The 20,964-nt window shown below is 47.5% G+C and overlaps 9 protein-coding genes across 9 annotated transcripts; 7 read left to right on the forward strand and 2 right to left on the reverse strand.

The window, feature by feature from the left end:
* Positions 1-325: 325 nt before the first annotated feature.
* On the forward strand, positions 326-631 carry I302_105161 (uncharacterized protein; the record flags this gene model as incomplete). The annotated part of the gene is made up of 1 exon (XM_019195029.1): positions 326-631. The coding sequence occupies one exon, from the start codon at positions 326-328 to the stop codon at positions 629-631; it is 306 nt and encodes a 101-aa protein (XP_019042742.1).
* A 500-nt stretch (positions 632-1,131) lies between these two features.
* Positions 1,132-2,052, forward strand: I302_105162 (uncharacterized protein; the record flags this gene model as incomplete). The annotated part of the gene is made up of 1 exon (XM_019195030.1): positions 1,132-2,052. The coding sequence occupies one exon, from the start codon at positions 1,132-1,134 to the stop codon at positions 2,050-2,052; it is 921 nt and encodes a 306-aa protein (XP_019042743.1).
* Positions 2,053-3,092: 1,040 nt separating this feature from the next.
* Positions 3,093-5,636, forward strand: I302_105163 (uncharacterized protein; the record flags this gene model as incomplete). The annotated part of the gene is made up of 13 exons (XM_065870029.1): positions 3,093-3,430; positions 3,512-3,733; positions 3,794-3,843; positions 3,910-3,925; positions 3,988-4,083; positions 4,139-4,203; positions 4,264-4,503; positions 4,578-4,670; positions 4,750-4,818; positions 4,885-5,004; positions 5,074-5,200; positions 5,264-5,330; positions 5,400-5,636. 13 exons carry the CDS (start codon positions 3,093-3,095, stop codon positions 5,634-5,636), a joined length of 1,740 nt encoding a protein of 579 aa, XP_065726101.1.
* Positions 5,637-5,938: 302 nt separating this feature from the next.
* I302_105164 (uncharacterized protein) lies at positions 5,939-8,236 on the reverse strand (the record flags this gene model as incomplete). The annotated part of the gene is made up of 7 exons (XM_065870030.1): positions 5,939-6,132; positions 6,207-6,395; positions 6,533-7,182; positions 7,240-7,481; positions 7,614-7,723; positions 7,871-8,007; positions 8,142-8,236. 7 exons carry the CDS (start codon positions 8,234-8,236, stop codon positions 5,939-5,941), a joined length of 1,617 nt encoding a protein of 538 aa, XP_065726102.1.
* Positions 8,237-8,595: 359 nt separating this feature from the next.
* On the forward strand, positions 8,596-10,642 carry I302_105165 (uncharacterized protein; the record flags this gene model as incomplete). Its single annotated transcript, XM_019195033.2, has 4 exons — positions 8,596-9,353; positions 9,447-9,601; positions 9,756-10,455; positions 10,570-10,642. 4 exons carry the CDS (start codon positions 8,596-8,598, stop codon positions 10,640-10,642), a joined length of 1,686 nt encoding a protein of 561 aa, XP_019042746.2.
* Positions 10,643-12,086: 1,444 nt separating this feature from the next.
* I302_105166 (uncharacterized protein) lies at positions 12,087-15,934 on the forward strand (the record flags this gene model as incomplete). Its single annotated transcript, XM_019195034.1, has 3 exons — positions 12,087-14,741; positions 14,918-15,401; positions 15,510-15,934. The coding sequence occupies 3 exons, from the start codon at positions 12,087-12,089 to the stop codon at positions 15,932-15,934; spliced, it is 3,564 nt and encodes a 1,187-aa protein (XP_019042747.1).
* Positions 15,935-16,052: 118 nt separating this feature from the next.
* On the forward strand, positions 16,053-17,589 carry I302_105167 (uncharacterized protein; the record flags this gene model as incomplete). The annotated part of the gene is made up of 5 exons (XM_019195035.1): positions 16,053-16,166; positions 16,332-16,664; positions 16,829-16,985; positions 17,062-17,222; positions 17,308-17,589. 5 exons carry the CDS (start codon positions 16,053-16,055, stop codon positions 17,587-17,589), a joined length of 1,047 nt encoding a protein of 348 aa, XP_019042748.1.
* Positions 17,590-18,860: 1,271 nt separating this feature from the next.
* On the forward strand, positions 18,861-19,541 carry I302_105168 (uncharacterized protein; the record flags this gene model as incomplete). Its single annotated transcript, XM_019195036.1, has 1 exon — positions 18,861-19,541. One exon carries the CDS (start codon positions 18,861-18,863, stop codon positions 19,539-19,541), a length of 681 nt encoding a protein of 226 aa, XP_019042749.1.
* A 265-nt stretch (positions 19,542-19,806) lies between these two features.
* I302_105169 (uncharacterized protein) lies at positions 19,807-20,939 on the reverse strand (the record flags this gene model as incomplete). The annotated part of the gene is made up of 4 exons (XM_019195037.1): positions 19,807-20,128; positions 20,220-20,294; positions 20,384-20,629; positions 20,704-20,939. 4 exons carry the CDS (start codon positions 20,937-20,939, stop codon positions 19,807-19,809), a joined length of 879 nt encoding a protein of 292 aa, XP_019042750.1.
* Positions 20,940-20,964: the final 25 nt, after the last annotated feature.

Genomic DNA, 20,964 nt, shown 5'->3' on the forward strand with positions numbered 1-20,964 from the left:
ACAGGCTAGGGAGGCGTTTTCGCTCAATAGTAATCAGGCTCTGTGAGAGATGACAGTAGCTTTCAGTTCTGCGCTTTTTCTTATATCTTATAGCTTGCGTGTGGAGAAATCCTCCTGGGGTTGATGGATGTCTATGTATATAACCGATGTTTCAGTGCAATTACGTTTGTCAACTTGTTCACGATCCGATACCACCACCATCCTAAGGATTGACATGTATAGCATCTCATCCCAACTCTCCGAACGGAATAGCTATATCCATTTTGACTGACTTATACGTAGTTATCTCATTTCCTTTCCTCCTAATCCGCCTCCCGTGCGCAAAATGCAGAAGTCAGAGGATTGCCCGAAAGGGGACTTACTGCGAAAAGAGGGCGATAATACTACAAGGTATGAAGTCCGGTCTGGGTGGAAGGACGTTACCGAAAATGATTGGAATGCTTTCCTCCAGAGAGGTCAAGACGAGCTTCTCGAGGAGACCCCCGAATCTTTCGCCGTTCCACCTCACTTGGCGGTTCCTGATCTCGTGGCGGATGATGGTGCAAGTGTGATCGAAGATCCCGAACCCCCCACGCCCGGCTTCGTTCGAGGAGATCAGAATCAACGGAGATTTATTTGGTACAGAATGTGATGAAGAGTAACAACAGTATACGGTCGATAGGGTAGCTTCCGTTTGAATTATGATGTGCAGTATTTTTGCAGTCTTGACCTTCTCTTCACTCAGCCCTCATGCCACAGTCTTCTATGGCATCGGCCTGATGCTCGAGTCGTCATTCCGATCTGACCAAATTAGCCATTGCAAATACGACAATTGGAGGTCCCTCAAGGCAAATATAGGCATTCCCTTCTGGCGCATCGTCTGAGGAGCATCCTTTCTTTCCGGTCACCCTTACAAGCCTTCCTAAGCAGAAGACATCATGACATTCTGCTGTACAAAAGAGCGGGGCGTTTGCCCTCGAAGAATGGTCGTGCAATGACCTGTATGCAGTGGCAAAGTTGACATTGCTAAAGCTCTCTCTGCTTCTCATACGCTCAATGCCAGTTGGCTTTCAGTCTTTCGACAGATCAATTGATCCGGTACGTTGTGCATCTTCAACCACTGCATGGTATCCGAAGTGATTATTATCATCGATGTATAATTCCCGAAGTACCGCCAGCACAGCCTGGTTGGCATCTAGACTCGAACCTCGATTCGTCTCTTTACCCAATCAACCAACCTACGAGCAGTCTTCCGCAACTCAAGGACAACTGGTCCGTTTCCCAGATCGATCACTCTCCATCGTAACCGAGTATCTAGTCGACACGAAGGGTGAGATCGCAGGTGGACAGGCCATTTTCTCAATTGGTCATTTGGAAGGTTCTCAGTGTTCTGTCCCCGACTTCGCGAGCGGACTTCGAATCACTCCCAACCACAGATTCACTGAGGAGTTCCTTCGTCATCCTGGCTCTAAATACCCTTCGGACTCTGACCGCCCCTTCCCGGAAGATGATCGGAAATTTCTCAGAGACAGGTTATGGGAAGTCACCAAACTCGTGCTCGAGTGCACACACGCACCTCGATCGGTAAAGTACGCGGCCCAATGTTTTGTCGAGGAGCATCACGCGACGGCATTAACCAGCAAGCCCCTCGTGGACATGTACAATCGTGATTACTCATACCGAAGTGTATCGACGGAAGCAGCTGGTGGAACCGTAGGAGATCAATTATTGTGGTCAGCTCATCTACCAATGGCTTCCAGGCGGGTGGTATGGTCCTCGAACCTGCTGAATGAGCCGCCAATGATGAATGGTCGTCCGATAAAATACATGGTCATGGCGACTTGGGAGCGTCCCAACAAACGGGATTGGGATACGATCCAATACGATCCGTCAGATACCCCTGGAAGCTATACCTGCGGTTTCTCCGAAGCTCCATCAGCTCCACCTCCGGGCACGCCGGCGCTGACCGTCGATGAGGGAGAGCCGGCGTCTCCCGAAGAGATAGCTGAGCTCTTGAGTCCGCTCTGGCAGAACGCAGATCACAACCCTGGGATAGTTGAGGACGATCTTTGAAGTTGAATAGGCGTGGAATGACGATGAGGTGTTTCATAGCGATGTATACTGTCTTGTTTGGTCCTCATGATGGTTGACCAGATCTGGGGTGCTGGTCTTCTGCTACGTTGGGACTGAAAGTACCTAAGCTGTTTCGAGCAGAGGATTAGGATGATGCGTCGGAACCAACACCGTCTTAAGGAAGTATTCTGTCTATTTGTGAGAGTATGCTTTGGAAGGGAAGGGAAGGGAAGGGAAGGGAATATTTCCGGCTTTGTTCATCTTGGATGATTGTCCTTCCGATTAATGTTGATCTGATGATAAGATGGTTACTCATGTTAATGGAAGCAAATTCATTCTCAATTAGATTAGATCCGGGTGAGATCTACCGTTTTGGTACCTTCGGGCATCATACGCCAAGACCGTATTCGGAGATAGACCAAACTCCTCAAAGGACAATCCCCGTCATGATATCCGAGATCTTAGCTTAGATCTTGAACCCATAGCCGATGATCTCGTCCCTGAGCGGTAAGCTTGTTTCTCTTTATGGATGATGCATGGGTTGTTATGTTCTACAAGTCCGCCGAGATGCTTTGTCAGTGTCAGTGTTAGTGTGCAAAGGTGATTGACATGGATGATGCAATGCAATAGCAACAAGCCGAATCACACATCTCTAAGCCCTTTGGCGCATCCTTTGCAACGTTGAATTGAATTGGATCGAGTGTGGACCCAGCTCGGGGATAGCGGCCAGTGCCCATAACCATGTTACATGTTACACACTACCGCGTTCCTGTTTCCATCTGGGAAAAGGTTGAGTCATACATTCATACAGTACATTTTGCATCTTTTGTGTTGAGTCATCATCGGTACCTTCGGCCTTGGGTTGACTTATCGTCCTTTACTCATGACATGGCCGGGTTCGACCCAGCCAACAGGACATATATATATAAGAGCAAGCATACATGGGAAGTAATCTTGTCTTCCTATCGAACAACACTTTAAGATTATCACAAACACAAATAAGTTCAGATTAGTAAGACATTTGTAAGAATTACGTTACGATGTCCGAACATTCCACCCTGTCAGGATCGCCATTCAATATGAATGAGAAAATCAATACCAACAATAACATCCTCAACGATAACGTCGATAATGCTACTTTGACGGATCAAAACGGTACCATCATGAACACCGACAAAGAGATCTCGACGAGATCTCAGCCTGTCTCCAATAAGATCGACCATGAAGCACAATCACTCGAAAGGCACAAATCCAAACAACTACGGGAAGGTGCGACAGACGCTGAACACCTTCACAGTCCACTAGCGGAGTTGGGTCAAGCAAGGAAGAATTTCTTGTTATTCATCTTCTCCGTCGCTACGTTTATCGATATCTGCAAGTGAGTTCAAACAAACCACCTCACCATATCATCAACCCCGTGCCTGATCACCACTGATGATGAGCTTTCTTTTCTGTCTAGTGTCTCCGGTGTTGCCGTTGCTGTCGCTCAAATCTCTATCGATATCAAGTTGAACACCTCGCAAATCGTCTGGATCATCACCTCCTACTCATTATGTTTCGCTGCATTCCTCCTTTTCGCCGGTAGATTGGCGGACCTCTTCCCTGCTCAGATCGTCTTCGAAGCGGGTTTCTTCATCCTCGGTATACTAAGTTTGGTCACTTCGTTTGTCACCTCGAACAAGTAAGTAACGGCCCCGTCACAGAACATACAGTGCTGAGCTCAGTTGACGATCCTTGGTAGATATGGTTTCCTGATCTTGAGAGGTCTCGGTGGTATCGCAGGAGCTATGAGTGAGTTTCCAGATCTTGCAAAATACACACACAGGCAGACATGCTAATGAGCTTGTGTGTTGATAGCTATCCCCTCTGCCTAGTGAGTCTGATCACACAAAATCTACTACATCAGACACAGACACTCAGATTTGTCGTATCTAGTCATCTCACGGTACACATGTTCCCTGAGCCTAAAGAGCAACAAGGTAAACTTGCATTACTAGGTATGGCAGGTGCCGTAGGAAATGTTTTAGGACTGTGAGTACCATTTGATGTCCCTGACTATGCGATTGATGTTTATATCACTTCACAGTGTCCTCGCGGGTATCTGTATGTTAGCGAACTACAGATGGTTCTTCAGGGTGCTCGCTATTCTCTGTAAGTCACTGTCCATCCTCTCTCCTCATCAATCGTCGCTTATCGCGTGGATTGTGACAGGTGTACTCTTCACCGTGATCTGTATCTTCCTCCTCCCATTCACCGGATCAACCTACATCCCGGATCCCTCCACTCCAAGATGGAAACGACTCGATATCATCGGTGTATTGATCATGATGGGCGCTTTGATCACTTTCATCCTGGCTCTTACCCAAGGACCGATCGACGGTTGGGGATCTGCAAGTTTCATTGCTCCTTTCGTGCTGAGTTTCCCATTGGCCATCGGGTTCTTCTTCTGGGGTGAGTAATGCAAACTCCCTCATTTGCCCGCCCAAGACTTCAATGCTTACGTGGGAACTTCTGATGTTTTGTAGAATCGAAGATCCCTCCTAAATCCGCTGTCTTGCCCAGTTCAGTATGGGCAATCACCAATATCGTTATTGCAAGTCTTGCCGTTGGTATTGCCTGTGAGTGTTTCTCACTCTTCAATCCCTCCCTGACGAATCAAAAGTACACGATGACTGACAGCTGTGTTTCCATACCTAGTCCCATTCTGGGCTACCTCGCAATTACTCTACGCTACATGGTTCCAACAAGTTTTCAGGTGGACGCCTAGCGAGTGATCGCCTTTGACTTTCCTTTCGAGAGACAAAATTTCGATGTTGATGAGTGGCATTGTAGTCCACGTCGCCGCTGCGATGTTACCTCAAGGTATCACCGGTCTCCTGATCGGTGGTCTAACTCAAGCGGTACCTCAAATCATCACCAAGCCTAGATGGTCAATGGCCATTGGAGGTATCTGTGAGTACTATTTTACATATATTCACCTATCAGAATTCCAGGTACTGATCATACCCATTCTGCTGATAGTAATCATCGTCGCGGAACTGCTCCAGGTCTTCTCGGACGGTGGAGCAGGTAAAGATTACTGGAAGTACTGTTTCCCAGCTTTCATCCTTGGAAGTGCAGGTGCAGTGGTCACTTACTTTGCTTCTGCGTGAGTACATGCTGACCTTCTATATCCTTATCAAAATCATGCTGACCTCTTGTTTTGCTGTAGGATCAACCTCATCGCGTACTGTCCACCAGAGATGGCAGGAGTAGCAGGAGCCTGGACCCAAGTTATTGTAAGTTTCTGTTTTCCACTCTTCTTAAAGCGAGTGCCCCCAAGCTCAAACCTTTTCCCGGTGCCACAGGCCCAAATAGCAGGAGCCATTACCCTAGCCGTCCAAGCTTCCTTCGAAGGATCAGGCCAAGGCGATTGGAAACTAGTTGGCAGACGATCATTCTACTTCCAAATTGCCTGGACTGCGATGCTCGTGATTCAGTATTTAGTGTTCTACAAGAATCCAGGTACGCCTGAGGAGGAACATGATGCTGCTAGGAGGAGGATTGCGGCTAAGGGTAAGGATACCGGTGTGATCTCTGCGTAATGCTTCTGTGCTGCGAGGATGGGTAATTGTTAAATGTTGACGCGTATATAGATGGGATCAGTTTTATATAATTATAATCATATCGTTAGTATCGTAAGATGTGTTTTATGTGAACAGGTACCTCTCCAATAACCCGGATGAACTGATGCTACACGAACACGAAGAAGAGATCCACCTCATGAGAACCACATAATTTATCTAGCAATACTCTCATCCCTCATGACATTGTGACGTGAATAACAGGCTTATACATGAGCATTACAACAACTCAACACCGCCCGTTCCGTATATTCATACCCGATCTAGAAAGTAGGCACCCATTCACCCAGGTTCCTCCGCTGCTTTCTCTCCAGCTCTTCAATCTCCTCCATCACCCCCTCTCTATTCTTATTTCTGACCATCAATCTATTCTTGTAGTACTCCAAAAAACTCGGTAAAATGTCTAACGATTCATTCAAGATCTGTTGAGTGAAGAGAGGTAGCGGGAGGTGGTTCTCTACCATGCGAAGGAGTTAGGAGTATCATCACCAACACTCGTCAAGGCTAAAAGGTGGGGAAATGGGGACTCACCAGAACTACCAAACACCCCTCCTACTTCACCTATCAAGGCCTCTAATCCCAGAAGACACCACCCGGCGATCAGGGTTATAAGTACTCGGGAGTATCCGTTCACCACGCACAGAAGGGAGCAAGGTAGGGCACCGAGGTAAATTATGAGTAGGTGGGATAGATGGAGGGTTAATGGTAGTGGTGGTGGGTCTACAAGTTGATCACGTAAATGATCAGTCACTGGCTTTCCCATTGAGTCTTATATGTTATTCCCTTTCTATCGTTCCATCGTTCATCGAGGAATCTCTTATGATATGCCGCTAAGGAGGATGAAGTCACACACTCACTAGACGATAACCTCTCAGCCTCTCCCAGATTCTCACTCAACGCTTTGACTACCCCCAACCCTCTCTCCCTTTTCGAATCGTTCCATCCGCCCTCTCCGGATATAGATGATAGTCCGATAATATAACTTTCGATCAACTTGAGTATCGCCAGAGGTAAATTCGGGGGATTGGGAGAATGTAAATTCGATTTCTGTATCTGTATAGGTTTCAACCCCACCCCTTCTTCCGTTATTGGGTGCTCTTGATCTTGATTTTGGATGTTCAGTTGATTTAATTGCTGCTTCAATTCCAAATCCAATCCCTCGTTCCCCGCCGTACCAGATAATGCCACTGCCTCAGCCAACTTCGTTACGGCTTCTTCAGCTTTGTATCGGAGGTTGGATAATTCCCATTCGTCCTCCCCTGCTTGGTCTTTCTCCTGCTGCGTGGGTGGACCGGTACTTCGTCTTCTCAATCCGGGTCGCAACGAATCATCCGTCGTCTTGAGATTTGAATTAGGGGTAGATAAGGTGCTTGAGCCAGATGGTCCGGCGTGGGATTCGGCGAAGCGTACTCGAGCGTCTGTCCGTTTCAGGGAAGAGAGGTATGATATGGGGAGAAGATCGCATAATGGAGCTTGGGGGAGAGGTCGGGTACCGTGTAGATGGTGTCTTTTGTGGGATCGTCAGTTTGATACACAATGCAATTTGGTCTTTGGTGGTACTCACTGTAAGGCAAATGCGAAGCCTACTAACAGTCCAGCTAGCTCATCGACTCGTTCGGCGATTGGATCTTTCTTCGCCTCGGCTGTACCTTTGCTCTTTGAAGAAGGATCTGCATCTGTATTTTGAAGTTCATCGAATTTCTCAGGTTGGCTGTCCGCTTCGACATCATTCTCGCTTTCGCCCAGATCCACGGGCGAGGACTGCAAGGAGTTCGCACCGAGGGATGCTGGTGGAGGTATAGACAGCTGGACAAGGGCACCAGGATGACTGTCAGCTCTCGACCTGTAATGCAGTTGTATCATAAATTGGATCGGAGATCGCTCGGATACGAACCGTAGTATTGTCCGTAATATTGGCATAAAAGTGGAATAACTTACCATCCTCATCCCATCCCTGATGGTTATCCTCACAGCAGCCCAGACTTGTCTACCTTCGTCCCATTTCGTTATGGCCGATGAGAATCGATAAGATACCAGTAGACCGGTGACTAGACATATTCAATCAGTAAGAGTCAGACACGATCTCACTCTCGCTCAGTTGCAAATGGAGTATCATCGGTGTACAGCTGTACAGCTACCGAGTGTAGTGAGAAGCGCTTTGGAAAACCACGTTCTTCGGATCGATGCACACTTACCCATACTCAGCACTCCCACAATACTAGCCCCACCTTTTCCCAGACTCTCTTTATTCACCCATCCCCTTTCTGCAGAGTATACGACGAGGTACGCATAGAGAGCTAAGATTGGTAATTGTCTGGGAGGTAGTCTGGAGCTGAAAATGGAAATGGAACAGTCCGATAGGTCAGCTGAATCCACGATCTAACATACGGATAGCTAGTCCCATTATATGTATCTCCTATCCTGTCCTTTCGAAGGGAGTTATAGTGTATGGAAGGGATAACTCACAATGCATATGTCAAGAGATCCAATCTGGTCTTCAACTTTGAAGGAGGTGATTTGGTCTTGGGATGATATCGGGTAGGTACCCTTCGTCTTGCCATGGTGATGATGTATGGTTGTTTCTTCTGCTGCTGATTTACGATTCTACAGGGCTGAGTGTTTGTCTTGTCCTACCTCATATTTTTATGTTTTATATTGTATTTTATATATCGCAGTGTCATCAAAGTACACAAAGTAATATCCATCATATCATATCGTCCCACTCCCATCATCATTTTGATCATTGTCTCATCAATTCATCTTCATGCGGAGTTGACCGTGGTCTGTGCGTGTTTGATGACGCGTAAATCATCAATATAGAACGTCATCAACGTGTCTTTTTGACTTTTCCAGGTTACCTCCTACTTCCTCAGTCTGATTCCTACTTATCCGCAATACACAACGATACGATGACCCAACAATGACCTCACGCCCATCACCCATCTCTCTCCCCCACAAGGATGACACCAAATCACCACATCATCAAGATGCCCCATCCCCATCGCCCCAATCCAACCCCCTCCGCACAGCCCGTTCCCTCGTCCTCCTCCAACTCCTCTCCCGTCTCCTCACCTTCTCTTTAAATCAGGCCCTCCTCCGCCTGTCCTCTCCAGCGGTGTTTGGAACAGCTGCCATCCAATTCGACCTGGTATGCTCGAGTATCCTCTTCCTCTCCAGAGAGGGTATACGCAATGCCCTACTACGTACCAAAACCCCCTCTCCCTCTCCGTCTTCCACTTCCTCTTCTACCTCGTCCGATCAGGATATACACGAACGACAAGTCAGGTCATTATCTACCATTCCCCTCCACCTTGGCCTGATCATTTCCTCGGTGATAGGCTCGATATATATATACTCATCTGACGATATCACCACCTCTCAATCCCATTTCTACCCCTCCCTGGGGATGTATATACTGGGCTCGTTGATGGAATTGTCCATAGAACCTATCTATATATCCATCCATCGACTTACCCCACCGAAGCTTGGTGTAAGGATGCGAGCAGAGGGGGGTATGGCGATAATTAGATCTATAGTGACTGTCGGTAGTCTCTTAGGTTTGGGAGAGGGGAACGCCCTGTTAGCGTTTGCAATTGGGCAAGTTGCAGGGGCGGGATGGTTGTTCTTGGTTTATCTTAGGGAGGTGAGGTGGGATGTGAGGAGTTTATTCTGGAAGGGGTGAGTTTTCTTTCTTACAACCTCTATTGGGTGGTGAAGCCTTGTACTATGTGGAAGAGGGTGACAGCTTTGCTGATTTGTATTGCTGTCTAGGGAGAACCGATTTAACCAGCAAACTGTATCTCTCGCACTGGCCAACACCGGACAGAGCTTCATCAAGCATCTACTCACTGAGGCTGACAGGATCGCTGTGGCTAGGATATGTCCTCTGGATGGACAGGGCGGTTATGCGGTGGCTATGAACTATGGTAGGTTATTTGCTGCATTCGCGTGTTCAACCTCTTCAACCCTGTATTTATACAAGATATCATATACTTCTCGACCTCATTTCATTTTTTGGTCCATCAAATGTTGTCGTACTAGCAGTTTTCTGGACTTACTGACCATACAACCTATCCACAGGCTCGCTCATCGCTCGTATAATATTCCAACCCCTCGAAGAATCCCTCTTACTGCACTATTCCTCATCTCCCCTCTCCTCCAACCACACCATCTCCCTATACACCCTGACTATCCGCCTATCACTATACCTCACCACCATCATACTCTCATTCGTCCAACCGTTATATCCTTCACTGGCGATGATCCTCTTACCGAGGCAATACCAGAAGACCAACGCGCTATCCATCCTTCGGTTGTATCTTATAAACTATATCCCTTTGATGAGTCTCAATGGAATTACAGAAACGTTTGTGACCTCTTCTGCGGACCCGAGGGGGATTAAGAGGCAGTCCAAGTGGATGGTGGGCAGCTCGGTGGTATTCGCTTTGACCCTTCTGGGGTTAACCAGAATACCTGAATACAAATCCCCTTCTCCTGCCCTGTTCGACTGGCCCACAAAAGAGGAAGCATTGATCCTATCTTCCTGTTCTGCAATGATCGTCAGAATCATATTCTCACTTTCTCATGCCAAGTCAACATTTGGAAACAATCTCAGATGGAGGGATGTATCGCCTGATTATAGAGTTGTAGGGTGGAATATCCTTGTGTGGATTGGTCTGAGCTTGTTGGCTAGTACGGAGAGATGGAGGGTTAGTTGGATGGGTTGGGGGGAGTTGATAGGGTTTGGAGGGGGATTGGGATTGGTCACTTTGGGTCTTATGTGAGTTGGTTCTTGGTTCTTTCACGATGGGCTTTCTATAGATGTCACTCTTCTACATGGTATTTTGCATGTTGGGGTAATGAGCTGATTGGGCCTGTTGTCCTGACTTTATAGCTTCTGGGTTGAAAAGGACAGGTTCAAAGATCTGCGAGGTACGGGAATAAGTAAAGATAAGAAGGTAGACTAGATAGAGTCGTTTGACATGCGACAACGATGGTAAACAGCATGTTTCAGGTGACATACCAGGTCCATCCTGTTTCTCACAAAGTCAGGTTGTCTTACGATTATCGTAGATCCAACTCTCCCGTAGCTCCACTGTTATGTATCAGATCTCATCCAATCTGTCGACTTTGGTAGGTACAGGATTCATAACACTTATGTCTCCTGTATACGTCCCACATCAAAAGGAGATTATCGCCTGTATATGATTTACGCTCCACACTAAATGACAGTTTATAGTCTACGGCTTTCATTAGTGGGATCCATCAGGTTCAAGGACCAAGGAACGGTTGTAGATGAAAGTTGGATGTTGTTCGGATTTACAGTGCTCGATGGGATGAAGGATGATGATGACGCATTATTCTCTTTGATTGATTAAATTCTAGATTCCAGAATCTCGACCCGTCCCTTATCGATCAGATCACTGCTTCACGACTCTCTCGGCGCGTGGAGAGTGGGCGACGCAAAGGCGGAGTATGCCGTGGGGTGTGATTGCACTTTAATCATCAGGAAAGGTTTAATTTCAAGAAATGTGAATTCCTGAAAGCAGAGCTAGGTACCTTTTTACCCGACCACACGAAGATGGGTCTGTGCGTATGTGATATGGCGATGATGATGACGAGGAGCAGAGGACGGACAATGAGGGTACAGCACAGATGTATATGTGTATGTGTATATGGTGAACTTGATGTGTTCATTGTTACTACAACACCATCATCATCATCACAACTGATCCAACTTGATTCTCTTCCCCGAGACTATCACGACGCGTTCAACCCATATTTTCAACATTACGAACACTCATACAGTACCACGACGATCATTGCTCAAACTAACGTACTAGCACGAAACACTATACGTCTCAGCTGCCATAGGAACGAGGAACTTCCGTCTTTATAGCACTAGCATCTGGCACTAAAAAATTGATCACATACGGTACCATACCATACATTGAAAGGAAAAGCTTTGATCATTATCATTACTCTTTCAACGTCATCCGTGCTCAGTTCAACAACACAGAATTCATCGCATCACTAGAACGATAGCCTCGTCCCATCTCATACGTTGTATACAACCACACATCCTCACTTTCACGCACACATCCCTGGTAGTACGCCATATCCGGCTTAGAAGGCGAGACGTCGGAACAGTGCCGTTCAAAAGGACAAGTAAACGGAAAAGGCTATCCTTGATTGTATCTTGAAGGGACGCGGTTGATATACTGGAGATCATCACCATCAGCGGAAGTAGATCTCTCTTGGATCAAGGTAAGTTGGAGCGGAGCATGAATGAACCACCTTCATATCCATATCAATGAAAGGACTAGACGAGCAAAAAGCTAATCTTTCACTCTTCACTCTCGTCAGCTCAACCTCCTCATCCCTCCTTCCACCTCCCCCACCACATACAAGATGGAACGTCAACCCTCAGTATTCAACAGACTTCGCTCTCGGAACACCTACGATTCCATCCCTAATAATGACGGAGGGGATGAATGGTACATCCCTTACAGTCCCAACACTCGTCCCAACCTACCAACAAGAGAGAGCGGCATCGGACTATCACCCATATCCCCTACCAAACCTTCCACCAACTATTCAATGTTCACCAACGTGTTCTCCACCAACACAAATGCTATAGCTGGACCAAGTAATTCCAAACCCTTCCCTTATCCTACCAGACCAGCAACTACCACACCGCAAAATACCTATACCTCAACGTACAACAATCCTGCTGCTGGCGTGTCAAGATTATTACCCTCCTCGACACGCAAACAAGGCACTCTGTATAAATCGCCTTCGTACAACTCGATATCGGATTTGACCAGAACGGAAAGGATACCTTCCTCTTCGTCAGTGCCTACGGGATTAGCAGGTCCCAATATCCTATTCTCACCTTTGAACAGAGAACTCAGAGCGGGAGCCGAGCCTGAAGAAGGGCACTATCCAGCATCGCCTTCCAAGATGAACGCAAATGCACAGCAGAAGAAATCTTATCCACCTTCATCGTTCAATCCAATTCAACGTTCGCAGCCCTTGGGAAGTACAGCCAGGCAGCGGACAGTATCGGCGCCTAGACCTACTAGAAACAAAAACCCACATGAGTATAGAGCAGAAAACAAACGATGGGCCGTTCCTACAATGTGTGATATGTTCCTCCTACCCCGTCCGACACTCTTACCTCATGAGATCACTCCGCCCACAACGCCCGAGGAGGAGAATGAGAAACGCCTCAGCGTGGGAAGTATGAACTCGACGAATAATGGAGAAACGGTATTAGAGAAGGGTAGATATAGGGACGAAGAGAGAGAAGAATGGGCAGAGCTTGTAAAGAGGAGAGGAAGGAGTTTGAGTCTTGGTTCCACCGCTCCTCCGCCTGGTGCACCGATCATTGGGAATGCTAGGGCGAGGAGCAGAGAGAGGTCCATGGATGGAGGTTCGGGGGGAAGGAGTAGGAGTAATTCTCTGATTAGAGCTTTGACCCCTTCGACTTCGCTAAGGAAGAGATCAGCTTCCTTTGGTTCGAGGTTTACCAACTCCAACTCGAATGATCATTCTAGGAAATCCTCAATGACCAGACGAGAATCGGATAGAAATCCCTCGAAGAGGGATAGAGCGGCTAGTTTCCTCAATATCGAAGGCCGCGGTGCTATGTCCACAAACGACTCATCTGCAAATTACGGTGGACCCCATCAATCCAAACAACGATTCTCGGCTCCACGATATTCCTCTGACGATTATATGTACCTCTCTCAGAAGAACCGAAAGAGATCTACCTCGTTACCTTACTCCTCCAACTATGCCAAGACAAGGAGTGACCCCCTCTTAGCTAATTTCGCTACTACCCCTGCTGCTCGCCCTCCTTCCGAATCGAGATATCCCTTATCCGCCATACCCGCAGGCAAGTCATTGCAGTTCAAACAACCTTCCGTGGCCGACAAGGGAGATCGTGGAGGGGTCGTCATAATTAGTAAAGGAGCTTCGAGAAGGACGTCCTCAAAGTATGAACGAGAAGGGACGTTTAGACCACCCGCCCCACTAAACCTATCGAAACCGCTCCCCGACATACCCAAAGACGACGGCTCGCCGATCTTACCTGAATCAGGACCTTTCATCTCCCTCACTGACGAGATTGGAGTAGCCATCTCCCCCGATCTGGGGGGAGTAGAAAAAGAAAAGGTCGTCGTGGTGGAACAAGAAGAACCTAAGACTGCCCCTTTACCTCGAACGTCAGATTCGCTCTCGCCCGTCAAATCTAGATTATCTGACGGAGGTTCAGCAACTGCTAGAGCGTTTTTGGCAAAACAGCAACAACGAGCTAGGACCAAACGGGCCTTCCAATCGCCTTCCTCCAAGGGGGCAATCATCCCCACCAGGGCAAAAGTCGATGCTTCCGCTGGACAAGGACAAGGACATCTATCTACTTCAGCCTCGACACCCACTACAGCTTCCACTTCGATCTCATCGGTATTTTCTCCTACACCTTCCACAATATCTATCAAATCTGATGGACCGAGAAGGAAGACAGCCCTGGAAGAAGCCATAGGAAGGAGCCGAGCCTCCAGTGTAGGTATATTGGAACAACAGCAAAGCAGGTTCAGTCCCACTAGAATTGCATTACTTGAGAATAGACCAAATACCAGTGAAAGTAGAGACAAGAAGTTTGGTGGGAATACGAACTCTGTACCTCCCCCACCTAGGGTATCTGTCCATTCGCCCACGAAGAACGAACAACAGAGATTTTCTTCACCCGATTTAAGCTACTCAATCTCCCCGCCTGCGCTGGATTATCCAATATCGACTATCCCTTCCCCTCGAACTAGGTCCCATCCCACTTTCTTGGATGTCCAACACCAACGTCAACCGCAAGTGCAAGTGCCTAGACCTGGGATCGTGCATGGTGATACGAATGTCTCGAAGGTTACGGTATATACGGATGCGTCTGAGGGATGGAGTAGAGTTGGTGGGTCGTCGGATAGGTCAACGCCTGTTTCGGACAGGAAGGATAGAGGTAGTCTGGCTAGTGAGGAGAGTCCGGGTCAGACGCCGGATGATAGGGATTTCCAGGTGGGTGTCACTGTCCTTTCTGGCGCTTCAGATTTTATATATATGTGTTCGACATTATTCACATGGTGTTGAAATACGAACCCATTCGAGGAGGTTCTTTTTTTCGTTGCTATCCTGATTCGATCGAAACTGTGACATGACATCTGGCAGAGACTGACCCATTTTTACTCTCATAGGGCCTGTTCTTCCGTACACCCGCTGATCGAAATGGATCATTCTCCAATACACCCATCCCAAATCACTATGTACCTTCCCACAACCACCTTACCCTCCCTCGAGTCATCCCTGAAGGTCCTACTCCCGTGAGATTGGGATACGATATGGATCCTACCCCTCACAGTCAGATCGTACTGCAGGATGAGGATCAACCCCGTAGACCATCTGATGGAAGCGAGTCAACAGCTGAGATAGCTACTCCCAATATGGCCCAGTCGCAAGCTGAGATGCAACAGCCTTACATGGGGTATCTTAATCAGCTGGATCAGAATGCTGTTAACCCTGATGCCAATAGGGTGCAGCAGAGACTGATGGCTCCTTGGAATAGTCGAAGACCGATCACGCCTGACTCACCGGATCGGGAAGAGGAAGAGGAAGATGAGAGGGATGAGAGAAGTCAGGATACTCATGAGACTGCTATTCCGATCCTGTCAGAGGGGCATGGTGAGTTTAGTGTCTCCTCCCTTATCCCAATCCACCTTTTCCTCTCAAGCAGTTATACACCTGCATCACTGAGAATGGAAGACTGACACGTATGCATGTGCTGTATAGAATTCCCATTCCCCAGATCCCACGATACCATCCGCACTCTCTCTCAAGCTCACGCTCAAGCTCAAGCAGAGGCTCAAGAGGAAAGTGCCACACAAACCACACCTGACGGGAAACGCCGCCACGCACACCCACCTCATGCACCACTCTCACCAGGAACATTCGGTATCATCGCAGATACTACTGATAATTCAACTTCAACTTCAACTTCAAAACATATCAACTTTGCACCTTCTTCATTCCAGAACTACACTCTAAACCCACATTCGCATTCGCAAGCATCAAGAGGACTATCACTATCGCCCATCCCTTCTCACGGAAGTGCCGCTGGATCATCGACGTCACCTGTATTGGGATTCGATCATAGACATTCTGCGGCTGTTAGTTTCTTTGACGAGTTCCCTACGCCGCCTGGGGAACATCAATAAACGCCATTCAATCATCTCATAACACGACATTGTAATATCATCAAATCATTCCATCAATCTTTCCTCACCGCATCGATCATTCCCTTTCTTCCTATATTCGAAGTAGAAGTCAGATACTATGTCATTAGATAATCTACCTGAACCTTCGATTCAACATAAGTCAGCTTTCGGTCAATTAGTCACTGGACCTCCTGGAGCGGGGAAATCGACTTATTGTCATGGATTGCATCAGGTGAGTTGGAATTTCTATCTACATCTCTTCACGCCACCATAGGGTCATTCTCTATCTTCCTCATCCTCCTTGAGTTCGCATTGAATGCTATACATCTTCGCTCTCACTCATACCACATCTTCACACCAAAAACCAATCGGATAATCTCATTGATTGACCCCCCAGTTCCTCACAGCCCTCAACCGTCCCATTCACATAATCAACCTCGATCCAGCCGTCCCCAACCCTCCTTACCCATGTTCCATCAACATCACCGAACTGATTGACCTCGACTCGGTAATGGATGAATATGGCCTGGGACCCAATGGAGCGATGTTATATTGTCTGGAATACCTCGAAGCGAACTTTGATTGGTTAGTTACGAGGCTGGATGAGGTGCTGGAGAATGAGGGTGGGAATGGATACGTTGTGTTTGATACGCCTGGTCAGGTTGAGCTGTGGACTAATCATGAGAGTCTGAAGAATGTTGTGGAGAGGTTGGGCAAGCTGGAGTATAGAGTGAGTGGATTGATCGAACCGTGATGACTACATCGCTCCCTCTTCTAATGTCTACATACGACCTTTCTTCTCGACCTTCCCCCTCCTCCATGACGTATCTTCCTATGAATCCTTACTGCTCTCAGTGGGTTATTGATAGCTGATAATCCTTGACTCGTCTACAGCTCGCCGCGGTTCACCTCAGCGACGCACACTATATCACCGACGCGTCCAAGTTCATCTCAGTCGTTCTGTTAGCTTTACGAGCGATGCTGCAGATGGAGATGCCCCATGTCAACGTGTTGAGTAAGATTGACCTGTTGTCTACTTATGGTGAACTGCGTGAGTCCAAAGTCTACCTCGCATCGTCATCTCTCATCCAGAGATCTTGCGCTGACCTTCCTAATTCATTGATCAGCATTCGACCTCAGCTACTACACCGAGGTCCAAGACCTATCATACCTACTTGCCAAACTTGATTCGGAGCCTCGTGCAGCCAAATTTGGGAAACTGAATAAAGCCATGGTAGAATTGGTAGATGATTTTGGTCTAGTCGGATTCGAGACTTTGGCTGTTGAGGTGAGTTATCTCTCCCCCTCAGGCGCCCGAACCTCATGGAGGGATGGATGTGAAGGGATTGTAGCTGATGAGTTGTATGTGATAGGACAAATCATCAATGATCAATCTCGTAAGATTAGTAGATAAGATGACTGGGTATATTTTCATACCGCACAACCAAGATCAAGAGGGAGATATGAACATGATCAATACTCAGGCGTTATTTGGATCGATCATGTCGTCTACTGGTCGGGGTAACGACGTGAGGGACGTGCAGGAAAGATGGTTGAATAATAAAGAGGCGTATGATGAGTTTGAGAGGGATCAGTGGAGGGAGGAATGGGAGGAGAGGAAGAGGAAGGCTGCGAAACCTGATAATAATGAATGATGACAGTCGGGTATAATCATAGTAAGTAGGGATCAATACATGTTGTATGTCTAGTAATTAAAGTCACTTATGGTGATGGTCATGATATTTATGATTATAATGGTACCATCTTCTTGTGGCGTGACCAAACGTCGTGGGACTGGAGTGATTGACATGTGATTCTGGCACACTATGATACATCGTCTTTCACCTACCATGCGAGAACAGTGCTACGGTAAGCCTGATCTCACGTCTCGCCCATAGAGACTCATGTGCCTCATTGACATAGAGGCTGCACCAAAGCATTGCATATCAAACGGGACTTTTGGAAGCGTAATGGACAGAGCGGCCTGCCACAGGGTGCCGTACATCCAAGGAAGCCACAGTCATATCTTGGACACTCAGGTCGAGACGACCCCAGATTCGGACATTTTTGTATACTATTTTAAAACACCCCCTCTCCAACATGCGCATCGAGCACGACCTTCACCTTGAGCGTTCGGCACCAGCAGAGTATTGCACGAGTAACTTATGCTAATTAAAGTCTGGGCTTTCGTTACGATCGACCTTTGTGATCTTCTCGGAGTAGCATCGTAAAGTAGCAACTCCGCTCATCTCAGATTGTACATGTAGTCCCCGTGAGGATGAAAGGATGCCATGCTGCGGGTGATCTCGTTGCAGGCCAGCCAATTTAATGCACCACGATTTGCTGTGATTGTTTTTCCGACAATTATACTATAACGCTTGTGGGATGGTACATAAAGAGTGATTGAAAGGATATATCGGTACAGTGCTCCTTCACGTTGCAGACGCTTCCGAATCTCTGTTGAAGTGCCCTTCCCGTAAACGCCCATTCTCCGTGATCGTCACGGAGCGGTGAGAGATTGTTCTCCACATTCACTCTTTTGGCAACGTGTTATATGTCCCCACTGACACGCCTTTCACTGCATCTTTCTTTTGTGCAGAACCGCCTTTGATTGTCATTTCAAGGTCCGTAGAAAAGCGATACAATCTCCTCCACACCCCGCTTCGTTGCGCCTTGCGCCTTGTCAGGCCTTCAATTCGGACTACAGTAATCATTGGGCTTGCGCGATCTCGGCGGGTATAAATACAGGTCTCTCTCCTGGACGGAGCCATGTACAGTATCCTCAGGTGAGAGACATTCCAGATCGACCGTTCTACTCGCCGGTCATCATAATACATAAACGATTACAGTACTGCAGATTACATACTGTATACTTCACTCAGATATACACATATATATCACACATCGCAACTACACAAAGTCGACCATGCAAGCGATCGACAACGAGTCCGGCATCGATTTCGCCGTTTCCGTCGAGGTGATCTCCTTCTGGAATGAGGATGGCGAACTTCACAGAGCCATCGTCCGGAGCGACAGCTTCGCGATGCCCTCTGAAGGATGTGGGTGGGAATGTGCACCAAAGCATCACATCGCATCATATGGCCAAGAATTCGATCTAGATCTAAATTCTTTATCGGTTCCGCCTCTCCCCCACCAAGACCTCGAAAGGGGTCTCCGATTGTCAGAATACGAAAGTAGCTCGAGATCGCTCCTCGCGGAGGGTACTAAGTCGGTGCTGAGCGAAGCCAAATGGCCAGGTACCCACCGTCATTGCCGGAGACGGCCTGGACAGAAACATCGTGTCTGTTTGTCCCGTTGTGAAGGGCGTAGCTCGCTATACAGTGCTGGAAATGGGTTTTGGGGTACGAGATTGCACCCGGACGAGGCGGAGAGGATGACCAGCTATCCTTTGAATAAGAGGAAGATCAAGACATCCCAGGTATACGTGGATGACAGTTTGAGAGCAGAGGGGACGGAGTTTCAGCTGGTTCATCGTTGGGAAGGTACTTTGGAGCAGCCCAGTCTGAATGATCAGGATCATGTTGAACCTCCTGGGGATTATTGTCCTGGAGGAGCCGGATATGTGGGAGTTCCTTCTGCCGCCTAGGACCGTATCATCTTCTTTCGATTGTAGTCGTGTGTATAGGTCTACGATATTGGAGCATGCAGTCATGAGCTTGTTTCGGTTGGTGCAGAGCTCACGACGATACTGTACACCTCTGTAGCGGTGCGAGTGAAGAACTCTATTCGTCAACTCCGCAGGATGGAACACCCGTTGACGATCTTGAGGGTACCCATACCATTCTGACCGAATGAACATGCTCATCATATCTCGAGGCAGACACAATCTACGAAACCCCCTATCAGCCTCCCTAGATATACTTCCTAACCAGCTCCTCAAAACTCTCCCCATGCCAACCATCAACCTCCACCTTCTCCTCCTCTCCCCATACCCCATCACCCCACCTCTTCCAAGCCGCCGCACCAATCGCAGCTCTCATCTCCCCCAAATCAGCCTCATACCTCTCTTCGGTATATTCCGTCACCTCAGTAGGGTATCCGTGGATCTTAGTCAAGACGTCAATGATCTCTTTGCCTGTGGGAGAGTGGTCGTACAGGGTTATTGTCCTATTAGCGATGAGGGAGGGGGATTGGATGAGTTGGGTTAGGGCGTATGCCAGGTATGGGAGGGTACTGTTCGATGCCTTAATACTCAGCATCCGTTGACCATCTTGATGACTACTAGATCTTTGACCGGTATCAATAAAATGAGAAGAGGACGTACGTGATTCTCAGAGGGTTGATAAGTGAGTTACGATACACTTCAACCTTATTCTTCTTCACATCCATACCGAGCTTACTGTGATATCAAAATCGCATCAGCACGACTCACCTCTAGCTGCATCCAACTCGCTGTAGAAGTATCTGATTGAAGGAGAGTGAACCTACCCATAACCCAAAACCAACTCATCAAACAACGGTAATCTAACATTCGTAACCGGTATACCCAACTCCAATGCCCTATGGACAACTTGCGTCTTAAGTTTGATAAACGGTAAGACAGGGTTCGAAGATTCCTCCTCGGTCCAACTAACACCAAAATCGGATGGAATGAAGGTTTTTAATCTTTTGGAGCTTGCTAAAGCATCTACAAGGTATTTCTGGGAGGTGAAGCCTGGGCCCGAGATTGTAGAGCTACAGTGTTTTCATTAGTGCGATCCATCCATATACAGTTTTCAGCCATGCTGTTTGTTGGTATATACACTCACATGAGCACATCCAAAACTTCTACCGCATTTATCAATCCCTCCATCCCCGCTTCAATCAATTCCACCACCCTCTTTTCCACTGCCACTTCGAAGGGGATCTTCGACAAATCCGAAGTAACCCTATGGAGGATGATCAAATTGATCTTCCCATCTCTATGTGCCTCAAGCAATGGTCCAATCAGGGCTGAGCCGACTCGACCGCTGAATCCTAATAAACCGATATTGAAGTTCGACATTATCACCGTAAACAGCTCTCAGCTC

The sequence above is a fragment of the Kwoniella bestiolae genome, chromosome 3 (genome assembly GCF_000512585.2).
Source record: "Kwoniella bestiolae CBS 10118 chromosome 3, complete sequence".
In the NCBI taxonomy this organism is placed as follows: domain Eukaryota; kingdom Fungi; phylum Basidiomycota; class Tremellomycetes; order Tremellales; family Cryptococcaceae; genus Kwoniella; species Kwoniella bestiolae.